The sequence below is a fragment of the Emys orbicularis genome, chromosome 3 (genome assembly GCF_028017835.1).
Source record: "Emys orbicularis isolate rEmyOrb1 chromosome 3, rEmyOrb1.hap1, whole genome shotgun sequence".
Taxonomy (NCBI): Eukaryota; Metazoa; Chordata; order Testudines; family Emydidae; genus Emys; species Emys orbicularis.
The window spans coordinates 159,409,369-159,433,585 of record NC_088685.1 but is presented as its reverse complement, the minus strand read 5'-3'; the positions used below and the strand labels follow the sequence as shown (position 1 = coordinate 159,433,585).

At 42.8% G+C, this 24,217-nt stretch overlaps 1 protein-coding gene across 1 annotated transcript in view; it reads right to left on the bottom strand.

Annotated features, from left to right (window-relative positions):
- DNAH14 (dynein axonemal heavy chain 14) overlaps nt 1-24,217 on the bottom strand; it is a 451,367-nt gene that overhangs the window by 339,716 nt on the left and 87,434 nt on the right. Inside the window, 6 exon segments of the mRNA XM_065401478.1 lie at nt 47-237; nt 819-1,012; nt 1,043-1,218; nt 4,914-5,255; nt 16,881-17,228; nt 21,751-21,809. Of these exon segments, the coding sequence (XP_065257550.1) occupies nt 47-237; nt 819-1,012; nt 1,043-1,218; nt 4,914-5,255; nt 16,881-17,228; nt 21,751-21,809 (1,310 nt within the window).

Below are 24,217 nucleotides of genomic sequence, written 5' to 3'. Positions count from 1 at the left end.
AAAATCAGTTCATGAGTCAGGTATAAATAATGCAACATATATTTACATTGAGTTGCAGAACATCCTCCAGGGTAAACTTTTTATCCCAAGAAATGGATTGCCCAATAATATACCGTATAGCCTCCCAATGCCTGGGTTGAAGACATGGACTTCTTAAAGACACAATCACAGATAGGCCTTCTTTAAAATCGATTAGTGACTGCTTCAGACCTATTATAATATTATTTTCTGGTAAACCTTGGAAAATATAAAATGTTTGCAATATATCAGTCTTATTTTCAATTTGCGTAAGCAGATACAATATTACTACTAAGTATATATAACACAAGATATTTTTCTAATTATTTTTCTTTAGCATCTAACTGTGCTCCATTATCATATTAATTTGTTCCATTAGCATCATTTATAAGAACATATTAAAATACAATAATGAAACATATCTATCGTTTTTTAATTTTATTTTATTCAAATGGTCATGGCTTTTTGAATAATTTGGACATCAATATCCTCACGTTCTATGATTTGAAGAAGTCCAAACCCCTCTTTATCCCCCACAAAAGGAGAAGAACCAGGAATATTCTTTAAGTTTAAAGCTACTATGAATGCACCACCAATTCAACATCTTTGCGTCTCATAATTTGATTTTGTAGAATAAGGAAACAGTGGTGAAAATCATTGCAGACCTATTAAAATAACTGGAATTATTCTAATTTACACCAGTTGAGGATCTAGCCCATAATTTCTAAATATTTTGTTTCCCTCAATACATTGATGAAGGGCTATAAGTCGCAAACAACTAGCGATTTTAGTATTTTTACCTTTTTCTAGAATCTGTATTGTCTGCATAAATCTGCTAACATCCTTTTGTATTAAATCTACATCAACATTCTGAAAAAGTGTATGTTTCCACCTAAAAGAAAGCTTCCCCCATTCCTCTAGTAAGTCCCACAAGAGTTTTCGCAAAGATAATTCACTTTCAACTTCAGAGAGCTCTTTATTCACTCTCTGAGAACTTGAGTCTCCAACTTGATTCTTCTGTGACATCCTTTCCAATGACAATGATCTCATGTCAGCAATGGAACTGTCAAAGAGATCCTGGTAATTTGCATAACTTCTGGATTTGTTAGAAATAACTGCAGCTTCTTCCACAAGACTTTGGATCATCTCTTTAGCTGTCTTAGGCAATGTTTTGCTAAGGAGGAGAACTGGATTTCTCACCTATGTGACATAAAAATGTGTTAAAATGTGTTCTAAGAATGTCAAAGTACAGAACCTACTATTAGTAACCAATTACAGTACTCATATAAAACTTTTAAAATATGTGCACAATCAAATATCTGAAAAAACATTCAATTCTTTATGAATTTCTACCTTTTACCACATCGTTTTGTTATTGTTTGTTCTGCTGCATGCACATGCAATCTATCAAAAATCTACACTTATTAGAGGAAGAAAGCGGTATATGTAAGTCTTAAATTTATATTTATTATTGTGACATTAAGCCAGAAAGGGTTAAGCAACTAGCAGGCTAATTGACCGAAATTCAACATTTAGAGACATATTAGTAGATAATGATTGTGGTTTTGTGTGTTTACATATCTATTGTTAGAGACTGACAATATAACCAAACCTTTCCCATCTATGGGCGGTATTCTGTTAATCCAGAGATCAAAAGGAGATGTTAACATTTAGATGAACTGTGAATGTAGTAATATCACTGTCTTAATTTCTCTTTGAACTGTGTAGTAAACTACCTGTAAATGGCGGGAGATGGGCAGTTGCTTTATGTTAATACATGTAGCTAATTACCAGTGATGCTTAGGAAATAGGAAGTCTACTTCAAAGCTACGATAATTGCCTATTGTTCACCCAAGGACAGCACGCTGTCAAGAAGCTGCTAGACAACTATAAAAAGAACTCTAGAGCCCTGATCCTGTCATCTCAGATCTGCTTAAGCTCCATCAGGGGAAGTTTGAGTCGCAAGATTGAGGTCTCCAGTCCTCTAGATCACCCTGATATTGAACATTGGACTGTAACCTATGGACTAATTCTGAAAGAACTCTTTGCAACTTTAAAGCTCACCATCTCTATTATGAAACTGGATGAAGAACTCTACTCATATCTGTATGCATAATGATCTTTTAACCAATACACTCTTTACTTTTTAAATAAATTTTAGTTTAGTTAATAAGAATTGGCTGTAAGCATGTATTTGGGTAAGAGCTAAGAAATTCATTAATCTGGTGGGTAATGGGTCCGATCCTTTGGGATTGGTGTAACTTTTTACATGATGAACAAGATTTTCAGTAATCCTCATCATATTTGACTTTGCTGTCTGGCTGGGAGCCCAAAGCTGTGTTGCTTTAAGGCAGTGGTCTCCAAACTTTTTTTGATCGCGCACCCCTATCAGTAAAAAATTTTTGAGCACGCACCCCCTGCCGCGCCAGCTCTAGCATTTTTGCCGAAGCAAAAAAAAAAAAAAAAAAAAGCCGCTCAAAGCAAAAAACAAAAACAACAAAAAAAACCACGCTCCTCCTGCCGCGCACCCCCAAGGATCCTCTTGCGCACCCCCTGGGGTGCGCACACCCCACTTTGGAGACCACTGCTTTAAGGGAGCTGTGTTTTGGTTTCTGGGTAACCAGTAAGGTATTGTAGAAGCATTTTTGTTGCTGGTTTGGTGATTTTAAGTATCAGAATACCCACCAGTTTTGGGGATTGTCTGCTCCATTTTTTGCAGTGTGCCCTAATTGAGCAATCTCAGCATGATCCCCCTGGCACCCCGGTCACAATTATTAATGATTTTTTTATGCATTAGTATTGCACTAGCTGTGTTTAGGCCATGGGCAACTCAACCAGTATGTTATTTTCAGAGAGTAAACATCTGAAGAAATTTGGTTCAAATTTTGAATTAACATTTCTTGTGTGCACATCCATATCACTTTAAGTGCATGCATGGTGTGCATCTACAAATTGAATATTTATTAACTTGTTTATTTTTCAGATGTTTCCATTTTCCAAAAATGAAGTTGGTGACAATAATTGAAAACATTAGTTATATCTCTATATTTCCAGAATGTTTTGACCTCAATTCAGCAAAACACTTAAGCATGTGCTTTACTTTAAGTATGTTTTAAGTCCAACCTGATTCAGCAAAGTACTTAAGCACATGACAAAAGCTCCATTAAAGGTCTATTAACATCCACTTATGCCTTGATGCCTATAAAACACTTGACTATTCTTAGGCAGCTGCTGTGCTGTGACCACTGTTTAACATGCTAATAATAGGATAGGATAGGATTAAAATTAAAAATGATCTGGACAAACTGGAGAAATGGTCTGAAGTAAATAGGATGAAATTCAATAAGGACAAATGCAAAGTACTTCACTTAGGAAGGAACAAATCAGTTGCATACATATAAAATGGGAAATGACTATCTAGGAAGGAGTACTGCGGAAAAGGATCTGGGGGTCATAGTGGATCACAAGCTAAATATGAGTCAAAAGTGAAACACTGTTGCAAAAAAAACAAAAACAAAAACAAAACAAAAAAAACCCCACACTACACATAATTCTAGGATGTATTAGCAGGAGTATTGTAAGCAAGACACCAGAAGTAATTCTTCCGCTCTACTCCGCGCTGATTAGGCCTCAACCGGAGTATTGTGTCCAGTTCTGGGCACCACATTTCAGGAAAGATGTGGACAAATTGGAGAAAGTCCAGAGAAGAGCAACACAAATGATTAAAGGTCTAGAAAACATGACCTATGAGGGAAGATAGAAAAAATTGGGTTTGTTTAGTCTGGAGAAGAGAAGACAGAGAGGACATGATAGCAGTTTTCAAGTACATAAAAGGCTGTTACAAGGAGGAGGGAGAAAAATTGTTCTTCTTAACCTCTGAGAATAGGACAAGAAGCAATGGGCTTAAATTGTAGCAAGGATGGTTTAGGTTGGACATTAGGAAAAACTTTCTAATTGTCAGAGTGGTTAAGCACTGGAATAAATTGCCTAGGGAGGTTGTGGAATCTCCATCATTGGGGATTTTTAAGAGCAGGTTGGACAAACACCTGTCAGGGACGGTCTATATCAGGGGTCGGCAATCTTTCAGAAGTGGTGTGCCAAGTCATTTATTCACTCTAATTTAAGGTTTTGCGTGCCAGTAATACATTTTAACGTTTTTAGAAGATCTCTTTCTAAAAGTCTATAATATATAACTAAACTATTGTATGTAAAGTAAATTAGGTTTTTAAAATTAAATTAAAATGCAGAGCCCCCCGGATCGGTGGCCAGGACCTGGGCAGTGTGAGTGCCACTGAAAATCAGCTTGCGTGCCGCCTTCGGCACGCGTGCCATAGGTTGCCTACCCCTGGTCTATATAATATTTAGTCCTGCCTTGAGTGCAGGGGACTGGACTAGATGACCTCTCGAGGTCCCTTCCAGTTCTATGATTGTATCTCATTGTCACCTTGCACTTCCATTAGCGGTCCACCTAGTCTGTCTTAAATACAGATTGTATATGTTCTTTTGGCCAAGAACAGTCTTTTTGTTTGTACAGCACTTAGCATAACGGGGACCTGGGCTCTGGGTGGTACTGCAATACAAATAAATAAACAAACATAGTAAATGGAACTTAAGAATATGCCTAAGTGCTTTATTGAATTGGGGCATTTATGAATATTACATAATTAATCCTCATAATACCTCCGTCTGCTACATAAGTATTATTACCCACACATTACATATGGGGAAAATGAGATATAGATATAGTATTAAGTGATTTGCCCAAGGCCACAATATGAGCCAGAGTAACAGGATCAGAATGCTTGAGTTCCTGGTTCTTAAACTCATTTTCAATCCATTAGACCAGACTGCCTCTAAAGATGAAAATATGCTTTCTTAACAGACCAGTAACTTACTTTGTTCTTAAAGTTCCTAAGTTCAAACTGTAGGTTGCCAAAATAGCCATCCAAATCTGCACTGAATTTTATAATATTGTCATTTTTTCCTTTTTCACAAATAAGGATACTTGATTTAAGATCATGCAGACTGCGAGTAAGGGTCTGATATAAGGCAAACTGTTCAACTGGAATAAAGAAGTCATAGGCTCTTGCAATAGAATACAATTGGGAAAGAGTGTTATACTGAGTCTCTAGCATTGGCAACTCTGAGGAAATTTGGCTCAGGAAAGTCAAGTGCTCAATAAATTCTTCCACTGTTGTGAGATCTTTGTCCAGCTTTCTAAGTGCTGAATGGATAACCTAAAATAAATGAAACATCAATCATTATATTTTTCAAACACACACTTTAAAATTATTTATATTGTTATATTTTTCTCTGTTTTATCATCAAAATAATCAGAGAGGAGCCAGGAACAATGCAGTTAAAAAAACAAAATGAAGTGTGAGAGCTGGAGATAAAGGGCTGGATTTTCATTTACACTAAGGCTATGTCTAAGGGTGTGATGCCCAGCTTGTATACACATACTCCCATTAGCTCTCATCTGAGCTAGCACACTCAAAATGGTAGAGTACAGACGGTAGCACAGAAAGCTAGCATGGGCTAGCTGCCTCAGTACAAACCTGCCTTAACCCCCATGGGTATGTACTTGGGGAAGCAAGCTCAGGCCACTGCTGCCACAGCCCATACTACTGCAGATACACTATTTTGAGTGTGCTAGTGCCGATGAGAGTTAAGGTGAGCATGTGTACACAAGCTGCGAATCCTGGCCCTAGCTCATAGTGTAGATGTAGCGTAAGACTCTTTCACACCTTTTCAACAGTGTAAAGTGACATACTCTAAGGCTTCATACCTTTTTATAAAATGCTGCCACTAAAAAGAACATTTACTTACACTACAGGTAACTAGTTATTTGAGATATGTTGTATCCATGTATTCCACTTGTGATATGCACAGGCCCCATGTATGTAAGACCAGAGTTTTCTGAGCAGTAGTGTCCTTTGGGGGCTCTGGCTATGCTCTATGCATTCTCCAATGCGCCATAGCCAATGGCTTAAAGTGCAGGGCATCCATAACCACTCCCCAGTTCCTTCACTAACACAGTCTCCAAATTAGCGAGAACTCTACAATAGTGGGGAAAGAGGGTTGGGTGTGGCACAGATGTACAGAAAGCATATCAAAGAACCAGTTACTACTTATTATAGACTAAGTAACTGTTCTTTCCTCTTCAAGTGAACATCCACAAGTATTCCACTTCTATTGACTCACAAGAATAACTTGTGTCCTGAGGTGGGTGCTCAGAATCCTGGATGATGACTTCAGGAAAGCTCTGTCACAGTGGGCATCAGGTCTGGGGCCTTCTACCAAGGAGTCATGCTGAGTGGAGGTGTGAACTGAACTCCAGGTATGAGCTTTGCAATCTCTGAAATTGTGACATGTCAAAGAGATGCAGCAGAGGCAGCCTGGGCTCTGATGGAATGAGCCCTAACTTGCTCAGTTGGCTCTAAATGGACCAGCTCATAGCATTAACATAGTTCAAGACTAATTTTGACAGTCTTTGAGTGGACATAGGTTGTCCCTTCATTCTATCAGCAAATGCTAGAAACAGTCAAGATTCCCTGAATAGCTACCTTCTCTCTCTAAATAGAGAGATATTTGAAAATGTCAAAGGTATTAAATTTGAGTAGTGTGAGGCTTGGGGAAGAAGACAGGTAGGTGAATCATCTGATTAAGATGCAAATCAGAAACCACATTAGGCAAGAAGCTTGAGTGAAGTCTCAGTCACTTTGTCCTTGTGAAGTACTAGGCAGGGAGGTCCCGCCATAAGGGTCTGAATATCCCCTATTCTTCTGGCCAGGTAATGCTACTAAAAAGGCAGTCTTCATAGACAGGTGTACAAAAAGGAAGTTAACTCACCTTCTGCAGTAATGATGGTTCTTCGAGATGTGTCCCCCTGTGGGTGCTCCACTGTAGGTGTGCTTGCATCCCTGCACTGCTGATCGGAGAACTTCAGTAGCAGTGTCCATGAGGCCAGCACATGCACCCTCCCTCCCTCATGGTCTGCCTCAAGGTTACTTAGCAGTGCGCGGGCGAACCCCCCCTCAGTTCCTTCTCTACTGCAGAGCCCGTTAGGGAGAACTCCAAAGTAGAGGGGGAGGAGGGCGGGTCATGGAGCACCCATAGGGACACACATCTCAAAGAACCATCATTACTGCACAAGGTAACTACTTCTTCGAGTAGTGTCCCTATGGGTTCTTCGCTGTAGGTGACTTCAGAGCAGTATTCCCCATGGAGGGTTGGGACTTTGAAGTGGAGTCTGTTACTACAGAGAGTGCTGAGGAGCTGAAGATGGCATCAGAAGCCGAATCTCCAGTAATCACATAATGTTCTGCGAAAGTGTGGGCAGAAGCCCAAGTCACTGCTTTGCAGATTGCGGAGATAAGAACATCTTTAAGGAATGCAACCAAGGTAGAAACTGACCTTGTGGAGTGCGTATGGACTCCATACGGAGGCAGTAGGTTGTGTCCTTCATAACAGAGATTAATGCAACCCGAGACCCATTTGGATACTCTGAGTCAATATCACACAGTCCTTGGATCTTTCTGCGAACCAAAGAAAGAGCTTAGGGGATTTCCTAAAGTCCTTAGTTCTGTCCAAGTAGAATGCTAGTGCTCTTCTAACATCTAGCATATGCAGAATCACCTCCCTGTTGTCATGGTATGGTTTTGGGGATAAACAGGGAGATGGGTCTGTTGATTCATATGGAAAGTGGAGGCAACTTTAGGGAGAAACTTGGGATGCAACCTCAGGACTTTCTTTAAAAGAAACCATGTATGGTGGGTATGCCACTAGGGCCATTATTTCTTCTATGCATCCCGCTGAGGTGATGGCCATTAGAAATGGTGTCTTCATGGACATGTGTAAAAAAGAGAGCAAGTTGCCATGGGCTCAAAGGGAAGTCTAGTCAAAGCTCTGAAAACTAAGTTAAGGTCCCAGGTTGGAATGGAGATTCCCAATGCCTTTAAGGAATATACACATCAGTGGGTGAGCAAACACCAAGTATCCATCTAACGGTGGAAAGCCGTTATGACTGCAAGATGTACCTTAAGGGACCTGAGTGAGAGTTTTTACATCTTGAGGTCTAAAATGTAGTCTAAAATCAGAGGGAGAGAAAACAAGGTTGGGTCTGTGTGCTTAGAATTACACCAAATTTGGAATCATTTCCATTTTTTGTAGGTAAGTACATCAAGTAGTTGGCTTTTGGCTGTGCAGCAACACATCTTTCACCTCGTCAGAGGATTCTACCTCTAAAACTTGGAACCAATAAGGAGCCAACCCTGAAGGTGGAAGACCTGAAGGCTGGGGTGAAGGATCAGCCTCTCGCTTTGAGAGAACAGATGGGGAATGGGCCTAAGACAAACCTGAGGACATACTGCCATCTGTGTCAGGTAAGGGAACCAGACTTGCCTTGGCCAGGAGGGGGCAATCAGAATAACTCATTTTGTCTTGCTGAATTTTCAATAGAACCTTCAACAGATGAGGAAATGGGAGACAGGCATACAAGAGGTACCATGGAAGAATGAGGGCATCTCCAAGTGAATGTTTCCCCAGGTCAGGCCTGGAGCAGTGATGAGGACATTTCTTGTTCTGGTAAGTAGTGGAGAGCTCTGTAGTCGGGGCTCCACAAAGACTAATATGTCTTGTAGCACCTCTGAGTTCAATTCCCATTCATGGTCGTGAGAAGAGTTCTGATTAAGACTGTTGGTTGTCATGTTCTGTATCCCCGGGAGACAGATAGCTGAGACGAGCACATTGTGACAGATGCACCAATTCCAAAGTTTGAGTGCTTCCGTGCAGAGGGAGGGAGATCTGGTGCCCACTAGTGATTTATGTAAAACATACAGGTCATATTGTCCATCATGACCTTCATGTAGGTGTTCTTGATGAAAGGCAGAAAGTGTGCATACATGTTCCTGTTGGCCCTTAGCTCCAAAAGATTGCTAAGGAGGGTTGCTTTTGTGGAAGACCACTTGCCTTGAACTTTGCAGTTGTGTAGGTGAGCTCCCCAGCCTATTAGGGAGGCATCTATTATTAGAGTCAGTGTCAGTTGCACGAATGGAACACTTGCTTGGACATTGGATGGGTCTGTCCAACAGTCCAAGGAGTGCTTTACTGTGGAGGTTAGTGATAGCAGTTTGTTTAGTCTGTTCTTGTTCGGGGAATAGACAGAAGTGATCCACATCTGAAGACACCTCATGAACATCCAGGTGTTTGGGGTGTCGAAGGTGCATGCTGCCATATGACCTAGCAGTTGCAGGCATTTCCTGGTCAATGTTTGAGGACTGGACTGGACTGGACTATCTCTTTGAGACTCTAAGGGTGGTGAGTCTGTGCAGTGGGAGGAACGCTCCTGTTTGTACTGCATTGAGGCCAGCACTGAAACTCCAGTCACTGTACTGAGGTCAGTGTTGATTTCTGGAAACTGAGCTGTAGACCCAGTTAAACAAATGTGTGCCTGGTCATCTGGGTGGCTTGTACGGCATTCTGAAATGAGGGAGCCTTGAGGAGCCAGTTGCCTAGTTATGGATAGATCACAATGCCGAATGTTCGCAGGTGAACCACTACGATGGAGAGCACCTTGAAAGATACCCTGTGTGCAGATGAGAAGCTGAATGGGAGCACCCTGTACTGATAATGGTCCTGCCGAAAGATAAACCATAAGAATCTCCTGTGTGACGGTCGTATCAGGATGTGGAAGTAGGCATCTTGTAGATCGTGGACTAAAAACCAATCTCCTTGCTCTAGAGCTGGAATAATGGCTGCTAGAATGACCATATAGAACTTTTGCACCTTCACATATTTGTTTAATGCCCTTAGATCTAGAACGGGCTTCCACCCTCCCTTTGCCTTGGGAATCAGGAAATAATGGGAGTAAAATCCCTTTACCATGAGTTGCGCTGGGACTGATTCTATGGCCCCTAGGCATAAGAGATGATCTGTTTCCTGGTGAAGCAGGTTCTCATCAGAAGCATCCCTGAAGAGGCGAAGGAGAGTGGGACTGGGGGAGGGATGTGAATTGAATGGTGTAACCCTTTGAAATAATCTCCAAGACCCACCCGTCAGAGGTGATCTTCTCCCAACTGCTGTGAAAGAGGGCCAGGCGACTTCCGAAGGGGCGTGACAGAGTAGATGGCAGCTCATGTTGCAAGTTATAGTTGTTCAGACCTTCAACCAACCTGTCAAAAGTGTTTAGAAGAGGTGGTCTGAGAGGTTACTGGTTGAGGTTTTGACTGCTTCTGAACCCCGAGCCTCTTACATTGCGGCTCATAATAGCGCTGAGACTGTGGGTACTGAGGAAGTCATGTCCTGTCCTGTGGCTGAGTGCTACATCTTCCATTCTGTACCTTCCATTCCCGCGTACTAGATTCTTAGGGAGCATAATGTGGCCTAGGAATCCTTCAAGGTGTGGAGAGAAGAGCTCTGCGAAGAGCTCGGGCCCTTCAAACAGGGGATCTTCCATCATCATCTGCAGCTCTTTGGGCAACCCAGAAAGGTGTTGCCAAGAAGCCTGCCTCATTACCACTGCCGTGGAGATTGAGCGGACCGCTGTATCAGCTGCGTCCAGTGCTATCTGTAACGCCGTTCTGGCTACTGACTGACCCTGTCTGACAATGGCCTGAAACAGCTCCTTGTGTGTCTCCGGTAAATGTTCCAGAAATGTACTGAGTTTCCCATAATAATTAAAATTATATTTGGGCATCACAGCTTGGTATTTCATGACTCTAAACTACAATGTTGCAGACCAATATGCCTTCCTCCCAAAGTGATCTTGCCTTTTCCAATCCTGATTGTATGAGGTCAACTTGCCATGATGTTGCTTGCCTCGTGCATTAACCACATCTACTATGATGGAGTTGGGTTGCGGATGTTGAAATAGGAAGTCTACCTCTTCGGGAGGGATGTAGTATTTTGTCAGTTCTCTTAAAATCATCACCTAGTGATTGGGGGAGGCTTTACAGCCTCATCTGGTGGAAATGGGGAGAAGTTTGCTGGGAGCAGTAGCTTCCCCTTCAAGCCCTTCTTCCTCTTGTGCAAAAGCTTCTTCCTCCCCGGCTCAGGGGCTCTGGACAGCGAGGCTGTAGAAAACTGTCTGGTGGACTCTCTGAGAGATACTGGATGGCCATGATGTGCAAGTCACCAAAGATCCCAATACCGCCATTGAGGGAAGGGTATTAGGTGGTGGGGTTGCCCCAGTGGGCCCGTACCATGATCATGTGTTGGCTCAATGGAATTGAGGAGAGCCCTTGTATTGTGACAGCAGACCACAATGAGAGACCAGGAAAATGACATCCTCCTTGTCAATGGGTAAGGGTGGCGCTGACCAGGCTATTAGTGGTACATGGCCTGATGCAGAGGGCGATTCCGGGTGCCAGGATGTGCTCGGTACCAGGGCCCCAGTACCAACTAATGGGGATTGTGGTTCTTTCCCAACCATCAGGTCTGTAGGGTACCAGAACTCTTGCGGTACTGTGGGCTCGTTATCTCAGTGTCTGTGGTAGGTTATCGGTACTGATAGCTGAGAAGGTGCAGAGCGTTCCCTAGATGGGAGCTTTGTCACACCCGGTACTGAAGGTTTACTTGGTGCCTCTCTTTTACAGATGGTACAGTAACTGTCTTTGTCCTTAGGGGGTGGTACCACTGCCTCAGAACCTGACTCCTGGTGTCTCTAGGCAGTGCAGCTGAGCTCACAGCAGAGGCACCCTGATACTTCTGGTTACCACTAGTACTGATGTGGCTGCAATGGGGAACCCCTCTGGCTGGCCAACAACTCAGTTTGGGGGCTTGGAGCCCTTTTTCTCAAGCCTTTATAGGGAGAATCTGCTGGCCTTTTCTGCGACTCTACTCCTTTGACATTGAAAGCTTTGGGGATGATCCGGGGTCTATACCGGAGTCCCCTGGAGGCTGAAGTGTCTTCTCCATAAGGAGGAGTTTTGACTTCAGCTCCCAGTTCTTGCAAGACCTTGGCTTTAGCTGGTTGCAGAGAGAGCACTTCTGCACTGGACACAGTAAGAGTGTCTGTCCATTACAGGAATTGACTCTTTGCAGGAGAGGCACCTCTTGAAGCCCAGCTGGGCATGCCCCTCGGAGGGAGGGCTATCACTCTCTAGCAGTGAGGAATGCAGAAGAAAGTTATTTCTCCCTCCTCTTTTTTTTTTTAAACTGAAAGAACTTAGAGAGTCTTCTAAATGCCCCTGGCAGGAAGGGAGGGAATCCCCCTAGACAGGGCGGGAAATATAAATTAAAGTTCTTTTCTTTCTTTTTATCCCAACGGATAAACTGAAAACTCAATGATGAATAGTTTTTTCTCCCAAAGAGGTCTAGATGTTTAGTATCCTTGTAAAATGATGCTGACCTTTTCTGTTGCTTACTCTTCTTACTTGCTGATTGAGAGTGTTTGGGACAGGATCTGAGAAGAGATAATCTGCCCCTTTAGCTGGTACATATTTTTTCCGCTCTTCAAGATGTAGGGGCAACGGTGGCCAGAATCTGTGACACAGTCTTTGCTGGTTCTCAGACTGCCTCACTGATAAAGAGGGCAACCTTATTCGGAATCAAGCTACGATGGATGTTCAATAATCTCTGAGGAGCCTCCTGCACTTCTAGTGGTATCTAGAGGTGCTTCAGCAGTACTTTTTGACAGTTTTCAGGAACTGAAACCGAAGCTCAAACCACTGCCTTGTTGGGTGAAGATGACAGGACCAGTGGAGCTGAGGTGTCCCCTTGTTCCAGCTGACTTCCTGTCTAGGAAGCTGAGAAGGCTCCTCCTTGGGTTAAAATGGCCTTCTTTCGCCTTGTGTCATGCTCACTACGTGGCCCCAGAGAGGGATGTCTTGTATACAGGTCCCAGGGACTTCAATAGGGACACTGAGGTGTTTCAGAGGGGAAGGGAGATGGAGCCCCAGAGGGAGCATACCGTATCATATGAGACTGACAGTCACTAATGAGGGAGTGCTGAAACCAATGTTCCCTCTAATTTTTTCCATCCATGTGTGGAATAAATTCTGTTATAAGCACCAAGGTAATGTGCGGATATGCACCACCAGTAGAAATAAAAAACCTAGATATAATGTTATCTTTTAAAAGTTACCATAGGAATAATTACTCCAGACAGGACAGGTTAGGCATTTTAGAACTCACTACTCAAAGAATTAAATTTATGTGTAAGAGAGAAATAAAAATTATGAAATGCATAGACCAGTCAAAAAACTAAAATAACACTTTGAAAGAATAAAATTACACAATATATGTGCACTGCAAGAAGTAACAATAATACAAGTGTGTTAGGAGGTGAGTGTGTGCGTGTGAGTGAGACACAGACACAGTGTGTGAACTGGATGCTGGGGAAGTTTCTGAGAGACACCATGTGCTGTCTCTTTAAGGCAATCATGGAAAGCTCTCCTGCTCCTGAGCCCTGTCCCCCCTTCCCCTGCTCTGCAAAGATGGGGTACATGGGCGGGGTGTGTGTGGAGAGACAGAGTGTGTGTGTGTGCTCGCTGATAGGGAAGTCTGAGACACTGCGCGCTGTCTCTTTAAGGCACTCACTCACAACCCGGAAGGCTTGTTCAGACCTCAGCGGCTCTCCTGCTCCAAGTCCTGAGCCCTGTCTCCTTCTCCCCTATTCTGTGGAGATAGGGTACAGGAGTGGGGTGTGTGTGTCAAGCTATGGACACTAGTGCTCTGTCTCAAACCAAGGGTAGCGAGAAGGAACTGTAGTGGCAGTTGGTCCTGTATAGCCCTTTTTAGCCTTGGTATGGTCCTATTGGGATCCAGGAAGTGGGCGGGCCACTAGCCGCCCACTGCTAAAGGATCCCCCCCAGCCTAAGGGGGGGGTCCACAGGACCTGGAGACCAAAAAATTACGGGGGACAACTAATAAAAGAAGAGGGACAGGAGTGAGGTCAAAGGGTCAAACAAAGCGAACCAGATGGGGACACCGAGCAGAGAACCCCGGACAGCACCCACTGCTCCTCGAAGGCGTCAAGGGAGCCAGTGGACGCCGCCCAGAGGAACTCAGCCCAGATACGTGAACGAATAGAGGACCTGAAATAGGCCCCACAGTCACAGGAGACTCCATCGGCCAACCTCCTCACTCTGGTTTTATAGATGGCCAGTTTTGCTAGGGCCAGGAGGAGGTTGACCAGGAGGTCCTGTGACTTTGTGGGGCGACGGATAGGGAGTGCATAAATAAAAAGGTGAGGAGAAAAGTGCAACCAAAATCTTAACAAAATATCCGTGAGGAGCCGGAATAGGGGCTGCAGCCTGGCGCACTCCAGATAAACATGCGCCAGGGTCTCCCTCACGCCGCAGAAGGGACAGGTGTCTGGGATAGGGGTAAACCGCGCCAAGTACATGCCCGTGCTCACGGCTCCGTGAAGGAGCCGCCAACCGATGTCCCTGGTGGGTTTCGGGATCAGAGTAGAATAAAGGCTGGCCCACCGGGGCTCCTCACCCTCCAGAGGTGGCAGAAGGTCCCGCCACTTCGTATTGGGGTGGGACGCGAGGGTGAGGACATGAAGAACATGGAGCACGAGCGTGTATAGATGTTTCCTTGGCGCGGTCTGGAACAGAACCGGCTGCAGATCGTGCAGCCGGCTCATGGCAAAGGGACGGGGGGGGGGGGCGGTTGGGTCCACGGGGCAGAGGCCCGATGAAAAAGTCTGGAGGGCTCGGAGTGGAGGGTGGGTGGGGCGTGCCCTCTCGCAGGACCCGGTCGAGATAGTCCCGAGCAGCGGGCGGCAAAGCGGCCCTCACCTCCTGAAGGACGCGCCGGGGAGTACGAGGTCTGGAGAGTCCCATGCGCTGAGCGAGCGTCAGGGTATCCAGCCAGTCTCCTCGGTCGTAGTCCAGGAGGTCTCCGACTTTGGTGACTTCTGCCAGGACCAACCTCTGGCGCACCATGGGGGACTCCTCCACCTGCACACGGAGCTGGTATGGTGGTATAGCCTTGGTATGGTGATAGGTAGGACCCATGCACAGACCAATGCTAGCAAAAACTTCCATTCACAGGCACATGAAGCACATGCAGCACATGCACAACCTAAAGCAGAATGCAAATAGAGACAAGCACTCAAAGAAGGAATAAGCTACCTCCGTCCATGAAGCAGATCTCTCAGATGTCCAGGAGAGAGATCATGAACCAGTAACGGTGCTGAGGTCTGTGCCAGGGTATGTAACTTCTTGGCAGAAAAAAGTAGCAGAATGTCATCTTCGTCAGTTACCATTAGGTGTCTCAGTACCTTGAGCTGGGTGGGTACCACAAATAAAGGCTCAGGCAGCAAGGCAGGAGGAACTACAGTCAGTACCAGAGAGTAATAACTGCTCGCACCCTGCACCAGTGCCATGGGTAGATTCTTCTGGGTGTGGTCCTTTGTTACTGGGATTTTCAGAATCAGAAAAAGTACATTTGTGCGCACGGAGCTCTGATGCTGAGATCTTTGGAGCTGACACTTTCAGTGCTGAGTGCTTCAGTCCACGATTACTAGTACCAGACTCGTCAGTGGCATCTGGAGACTGAGCAGAAATGTTGTGATGACTGCTTGATGTCAAGGCATCAATGGGACCCATTACGGCTTGCTCAGTGCCAGAGATGCACATCTGTTTCTCCAGTGACCATGGGATTGGTGCTCTTTGAGGCCTCTCTTCAGAAGATTGACCTGAGGACACTGAAGAGATACTGGCCAACCCCACTGGAAAAGAGAGGGACTTCCTCAAAACGAAATGATCTCTGGAGCTCAAAGTGAACCGTTGACTTACTGGAGTGCTCTCAGAGACTGTACGGTCTGATTAAATAGACTTCTCATGCTCAGGAGTCAATGAAGCCATTGTGAAGCTCTCAAGGAGGAATGTTTTCAGATGACCCTGGATTTTGGGGTCTTTTTAGAAAAGGAACAGCATATAGAGCACTTGTGTGGTATATGCACATCCTCCAAACAAAAAACGCTCTTACACTGTCTATTGTTGATAGAAATGGCTTCCTCACAAGAGGGACAGGTCTTGGACTTCACCGTGTTTAAGGGTCTGGTGCCAAGAGCACCTGGACTTGACTATAAAGCTAAAAGTTTTTGGGTTTTTATATATATATATCTAGCTAATGAGCTAGAAAGAATGAAACTAACTACATAAACTACAGCTAACTAACTATGAGAATTAAGTAGCACATCGGGCAAAGATACTGCAGATGTTCAGTCTCACAACCACAAATGGAAAGAAGGAACTGGAGAGCAGTTTTGCCCACCCCATCCTTTATGCCTAAGCTATGGGGCACCCTAGGGCACTGATCTTCAAAGATGGTGGCCTCATGCTGTGCACCATAAATGCACTACATGTGAACAACCACTTGAAGAATTGGAAGTGTTTTTTATAAAAATAATTTTGAAGATGACACATATCCCCCAAGCATAGCTTCCTAAAATCTGCAAAGTGTAAAGAGCACAATACATTATAAAGTCCAATATGGATCTTGCTATGCAAAACTCATTTTCCAGGGCATGTCTTAGATTATGTGGAACGGTACTAATGAAAGGCGATTGATCAGATGGATGGATGGATCTGACAACTAGAAAATAAATCTTCTTGGAAACTGAGGAAATTTGCTGTGGTAAACAGAGAAATAAAAAAATGTAGAACCCTATGAGACATTTTTAGAGTAGCTTTTAAAAAGAACCATAGTTTAAGGTTTTCCTTCATAAATGTAAAAAAGATCATTTTAATTATATAATCTTTTACTGACATCATAGCAACTAAGCAGTATTTGGTTTCATGATATTGCTGATTAATATATGTGTGGAATAATACCATACATACTATAACATATTTTCATTTATAAACCCTAAATGTGTGTGCAATAAAAACGATCAAGTCACTTACTTCTGAGAGATGTGAGTTCCTTGCTTCAACTATTGCATACAATGATGAACGTATTATATTAACCAGGGTTTCAAAATATGGCAGGCAGTCTGTTTGATAGTTAACACTTCTGACCTTAATCATATGAATGCGTCTTTCAATAGTCATACATATAATCTCGTTTACATCATCTGTATACTTATTTAAGATGCCTCTGAAATCATGTGACGATAATTCCCTTTGTAGTGCTAAGATTTCCATATTCATAGTTTTAGCTTCATTCACCATGGCACAGTATCGCATAAAGTTTCTGCTATAAGATTCAACTTGTTCCATTGAACTACTAAGAATAGACAGAAGAGTCAAAATCTGTAGATTTAATATTGTAAGAAATAGTTACAAATTTCATTTTGACAAAAGGTTGGTCTAATTAAATTTTCTCTGTTAACAGCAATTTAGATATCTACTGACCGGTTTTGTAAATTAATAATTTTTCAAAACAGTAATTGTCAAAATAGATAAGTTGAACTTCTGTAAAAAAAAACCCAGGACCTATACTTTCTTACATAAATTCAGATTGGTATATTCATATTTAGTTTACAACTACCTCCCAAGAGTCCTTCCTAAAGATTCACTTCTAATATGATGCCAACAGAAAGCAAGTTGATAACATTTTTTCAAATATTGCCACTGCTGGGTTTCCCAGCGCATCCTGTGTGTGTGTCTATTAGAATGTTAACTCTTCAGGGCAGGGAGAGTGTTATTTTCTGTTGTGTACAGTGCCAAACACAGGGTTAGCATTCAACATATAACAGATTATTTTAAAATATACTTTTACAATCAAATGTTATGTTACTTAGATACATTTTTTAACTTTGCACCACACACTTTGTTTTGGTAGCATGGATCTGTTCCTAGAAGTAGCTCCCAATTGGGCCATGGTGCTGGATAGTCTTTTTCCCACAATTCTGTACAACTTTCAGGTGACTGCATTATTTTATGTAAAGACTGAGTGATGAAGACTGACAGATGAGTATCACGAGAAAATGGAATAACCTGAGCTAAAAAGAGATAATTAAAACAAGTTAATTTTCTGAGACTCTTCTCAGAACTCAAATTTACAATAATACATAAACAAAGATCATAAACAGCATGCATATTCCACTCTCCAATTACACTAATATTGTACTTCCCCATATAATCTACCGCAATATGATACATAATGAAGAAATCACCACACTGAACTGTATATATTGAATTAAAAATTAAGCTTTCTATAGCGTGCTTATTGTCTATGTAGTTTATAATTTACCATTATTTCACGGCAATCTGTGTCTCATTTCACATACAAAATCTTGGAGCTCTAAAATCCTTTTTTTTCTATTAACAAATTATACTTAAGTATGAATAATTCCAAGCCTCCAAAGATAAATTTGTTACTTACAAAAGAGAACAATATTGATTTGGTGCACCACATATTATGCACAGGAGGTGAAATAACAGAGCATAAGGAAAATATATTGCAGAATTTCATTCATCTTCACACAACAGTGATGCAAAGTATTTTAAAAGCTGTTAAGATATTCTAGTGATGGAAAATATTTCTGTCTAAACTCAAGGGGCCAAATCCTGAGGCCACTGCAGTTGTGCCAGTGTAACTGAGGCCAGGATGTATTTACTATGACCCCAGTTTTAACCCCTGGAGTTAAGATTAATGTGCATACACATAAGTGCCTCCTGTGACACTTTTCAGAGTGGTAGCCATGTTAGTCTGTATCACCAAAAACAACGAGGAGTCCTTGTGGCACCTTAGAGACTAACAAATTTATTTGGGCATAAACTTTCATGGGCTAAAACCATCAGATGAAGATGCATCTGATGAAGTGGGTTTTAGCCCATGAAAGCTTATGCCCAAATACATTTGTTAGTCTCTAAGGTGCCACAAGGACTCCTTGTTGTTTTTCCTGTGACACTGTCACTGAAAGCTAGTTTGTGCCAGTGGTAGGGACAAGTGCTATTAACATGGCAAGTATAACTGCACATATATATTTACTAATTTTTGGTGTCATGATAAATAAAAAGAAGATACGCAACAGGGCCAAAGTCACCACTGGTATAAGTAGCAGCAACTCTTGTGAAGTTAATAGAAGTGCCCCCACTGTGCCACAGATTAATTTGGCCTTTGGTATCTAAATATGCTATAATATTCAATATATGCAAGTATAAATGTAATAATTATTTCAACAAACAGAGGTAAGGGTTCCCCACCTTTTTTGAACAACAGGCATACAGGAACATATACATCCATCTATGTTAGGCATGAAGAATGCAAGATTGTTAATATATATGTAACTAAATTTGCAAATCAGCCGCTACTTGCTATAGCTAAATTCAGCACTTTTCATCTTCATAGTGCTGTACAACCATATACAATCCAGTCCTCACAACATCCTTTCAGGTAGGTAGTGAAACTTGGTTTAGGTGAACACTCAAATGACCACCAAAAATTGGTTAACAGAAATAGTTTTCTAATGAAAGCAGAAAAGAATTTCACAAAATTGTACAGTCAAGATATTTGATTCAATCCATACTGCCAGAACCTATTGTGCTGGGCCTCATTAGCAGGAAGCCTGTCCAGTGGAAAATCACAAAGACATAATTTGCCCACAAGTCCCACTCAAATGGGGCAGCTGAAGCCAGTTGGTAGAGCCTAGGAAGTGGGCAGGAATGACCAAAGAGGGCAAACCTAGTAAGAAATTAAAGCTGCTCTCCCCTTGAGGAACTACTATCAGACGATAGTGTAAACATTGCCACTGTTCCTGTAGATCACTGTCTTGGTGCAACTGCTCCTACAGGATCAGATGGATGCAAACTGCATCCCTATCCCATTGTATTTATAGGGTGAACCAAGCCTAATAGGAACACTGAGGTCAGGGGGGAGGGATAGCTCAGTGGTTTGAGCATTGGCCTGCTAAACCCAGGGTTATGAGGGGGCCAGTTCGGGATTTGGGGCAAAAAAATCTGTCTGGGGATTGGTCCTGCTTTGAGCAGGGGGTTGGACTAGATGACCTCCTGAGGTCCCTTCCAACCCTGTGATTCTATGATGTGTTAAGATAAGAAGCTGCCCCATACAGATTTCATATGCTATTTTATATAATGGCAAATTGAGACAAAGAGAGGTTAAGTGATTAGCCAAAGTCACACAGCTGGTTAGTGGCAAAGACAATATTAGAACTCAGGAGTTCACAGCTTTCACTACAGCATGCTACCTCAGTGCCCTAAAGAACAATACTGACATTAACTAGTCCAGGATTATCCCCAGATTTTGTAGGCATAGGATGCATCCAATTCTGACCTCATCTGTGATTGGGCCTCCCAGTCTCTGCAAACTGACAACAGACCCTGCCTACCAGGCAAGCAAAAACTGCTACTGGTACAAGCCAGCCAATATACAAGAACAACAACAGAATAAGGATGAAACCAATAGGAAGACCTCACTGCCATGGACTCCTTGGTAGATTGTGATGCTGGATCCAATGTATCTTAAAGTAACTGTACTTTGAGATGTGTGTTCTATGGGTGCTGCACGTCAGGGGCACAGACACCTTTAATTGAAGATTTTTTGCTAGCAGTGTAGACATGGTACACACGTGCTCTAGCTGTCCTTGTGCCCTGTACTAAGGGTATACAGGGCAGCATGGGATCAACTGCCACGCCACTTCATTTGCTACTGTGGAATTCTTCAAATATTAAGGACTCTGAAGCAGAGGGGAAAGATGGTGGGTAGTGGAGCACCAACAGGGACACATCTCGAAGAATTCCAATTACCATACATGGCAAGAAACCTTCCTTGCTTTGTTGAGTGACAGTCCCAAATGGGTGTTCCACTTCAGGTGACTCCCAAGTAGCAATCCTCTTATGAGGATGGGAGCTTCAGAGTCTTTTTTTTTTTTTTTTTTTACTTACAGCAGATTGAAGCATAGCCAAAACAAGAGAGGCACCAACTCAAGAAGTTTGAACAAGGGCATAATGTCTAGTAAACACTGGATAGAGCCCAACGTAGCTGTTTTACAAATATCAAGTATAAGGACATTTGCTAACTGGGCCACGGAAGAAGACTGCACCCTTGTAGAATGAATTTAATATTTGTAGGTGGCTTTATTTTCAAGGTTTCGTAACAGCTTTGTATACATGCCACAATCAGGTAAGATAAACTTTGAGATGTAATTGGGCAGCCTTTCAGTCCTAGTCCAAACAAGACAAAGTTTTAGAGAGGCTCAGAAAGGTTTAGTTCTTTGTTGGTAAAAAGCGAGAGCTGTCCACATATAATGCATTCAATCTGGCCTCCCCAGAATTCCCAGAAGGTTTAGGATAGAACTCCAGCAAATGAATTTCCTGATTAATATGCACATTTGGGACCACTGTGGGAATAAACCAAGAGTGAAGATGAAGTGTTACCTTGTCCCCATGAAACACAACATAAGGCTGGGGGGGAGGGGTTGGGGGGGAGTCTGTTACAAGAGCTCCCAACTCCCCAACCCTCCGGGCTGAAATTATAACCACTAGGAAAGACACTTTAATTGATAAGTGTAAGAAGGACCAATTGACTAAACATTTGAATGGAAGTCTCATTAAAGCTGACAGAACCAAATTAAGGTCTTCAATCTGTGGCAGTCATCTAACAGGGAGGTAATGGTTTACTAGCTTTTTGAGAAATCTAACTATCTTAGGGTGAGTGAAAAAGTAACACTCCACCAGGAAATGAAAGGCACTGATGGCCTCTAACTGAACTATTATTTAACTCAACAAAATCCCACATCCTTCTAATATCAGTCAATAACTAACATCTGAGGTAATGGAGAAACTCTGGGAGACTGATCTCTTTCCTCACCTCAAACTCGGCATTTAGTCCATTTACCAATATAAGTTTTTCAAGTTGACCACTTCCTGCTGTTCAACAAAATATTATGAAGATTCTTTAAATATTTCTCCTCAAAGTTTGAGACTCATCTAACAACCACACCATCAGGTGCAAGAACACCAGACTGGGATGGGAAAATCTGTTCTTAGTTCTGGTGTAGCAGGTTGGACCTCAGGGGAGCTAATCATTGGAGTGGTTGAGAGATGGACTAAATCTGGGAACCAGCTTTGTTAGGACAATTTTGGAACTATGACTTAACTTGCTTTATATTTTTTAGCACCTTCTGAATTAAGGGAATAGCAGAAAGGCATAAAACAGTATTTTCAAAACACAGAATCTGAAACATGTCCTCTGATGATCAGTGACCTTGCACTTTTGTTGACCTGGGTGGTGAAGAAGTCTCTCTCTGGGAAACTCCACTCATGGAATATTGATTGAAGCACTTTTCCATTAATTTTCCATTTGCTGTCTACTGAGAAATGTCTGCTTAATTTGTCCATCACTGTGTTCTGTAGACCTGGTAAGTGCACCTCTGTTATGCTGGTGATATTTCATGCACCAGCTCCACAAAAGCATCACTTCTTTGCATAAGCAAAATGATCATGCACCCCCTTGTTAAATGTATGTAGCACATAATGGTAGGAGGTGTAAGCATGCATTTCTTAGTGCTCTCAGTTGCAATATATTGATATGTAGGGTAGATTTTTGAGCACTCCAGCTGCCCTGCACCACCACATGTTCATCCAGATGTGTCCCCCATGCAATTAGTGATGTGTAAGACATTATCATCTTTGACAGAATAGGTGGGGTAAATGGCATCCCCATACAACCTGTGGTGAGGTCCTTCCACCAAGTGATAATACTACTGTTTGTGGAATTGAAACTGATATATGCAACCAATGTTTGTTGGGGATATGAACTTTTCAGAGCCAGGCCTGAAAACAGTGGAGATGTAGTTTGGCATGTAGTTTCCCCCCTGCTCTTGTCCCCCGCTTACCTCATCTCCACAGAGCAGGGGGAAGACACGACAGGGCTCAGGACGGAGGGAGCTTGCTGGCAGCAGGGGCTGTCTCAACTTGCTGATCTACTTAAAAAGGCAATGTACTTAGACTGGGGTCAGTGTACTTAAAGGGGCAATGCGCATCTCTCTCTCACACACACAGGTGAGAGTCTCTGTCTGCCATGCTGTCTCCCCTCCCTCCATTTGTGCTGCCTTGTAGAGTGTGAGGCTACATTAACAACGTGTTAACCCTTGAGGGCTCAGCTGTTCTAGTTCATCATTTAGCAGTAAGGCATTCCCTGGGAAATATCCCACCCTCTGACTTCACCACCTCAAACAAGCTTCACAATCATCATTGCTGTGTACAGTATTAAATTGTTTGTTTAAAACTTATACTGTGTATATATATTTATATAGTCTTTGTCTGGCGAAATTTTTTTCCCAGGAACCTAACCCCCCCCCCCCCCCCCATTTACATTAATTCTTATGGGGAAATTGGATTTGCTTAACATCGTTTCGCTTAAAGTCGCATTTTTCAGGAACATAACTACAACGTTAAGCGAGGAGTTACTGTATAACTACGTCACTCAAGAGTGTGGAAAATCCACACCCCTGAGCGACGTAGTTATACTGGCTTAACTCCCACTGTAGACAGTGCTAAATCGACGGGAGGGTTTCTCCTGTCGACATAGCTACTGCCTCTCAGGGAGGTGGAGTACCTACACCAATGGAAGAAGTTCTCCCTTTGTTATAGATAGCGTCTTCACTAAGCACTACAGCGGTGCCACTGCAGTACTGTAAGTGTAGACAAGCCCTCAGAGTACCCTGTGAACAACCTGGGTGCCGATGAAAGTCCAAATGGGAACACTCTGTACTGGTAATTATCTTAATCTATTGTGAATCATAGCAGATGTGTGTGAGCCATATGTATGGCTGTATGAAAATGCACATCCTCGAGGTAGGGGCCTGCAAAGCGCAAACCAGTCTCCTGGATCATATGACCATCTTGAACTTTGAATACTGGATGAAGTTGTTTAATCTCCTTAGGTCTAGAATGGGTCTCTATTCCCCCTTCTTCTGGGAGATTAGGAAGTACCTTGAGTAGAACTCTCTGCCAATGTAACAGAGAGGTCTTGCTTCCATGAAAATCCACTTCTTTTCTCAAAAGACACTCATGGAGAGGTCCCTGAAAAAGGATGGGACAGGGATAACTTTCAAGTGGATTGTGTATCCGGAGGTTACCACTTCTAAAATCCACTTTTTGGATGTTATGCAGTCCCAAGCTTTCCAGAAAAGATAAAGGTGACTTCTGAATAGAGGGGTAGGCAAAGAAGGATGACTCATTAGATCTAAAATGACAAGTGGTTAGCAGCTCTCAGCCTTCTGAGCAAAACTGCTGTTTCCGAGATGCGGATGGTTGCATGGTCCTATTGTTGC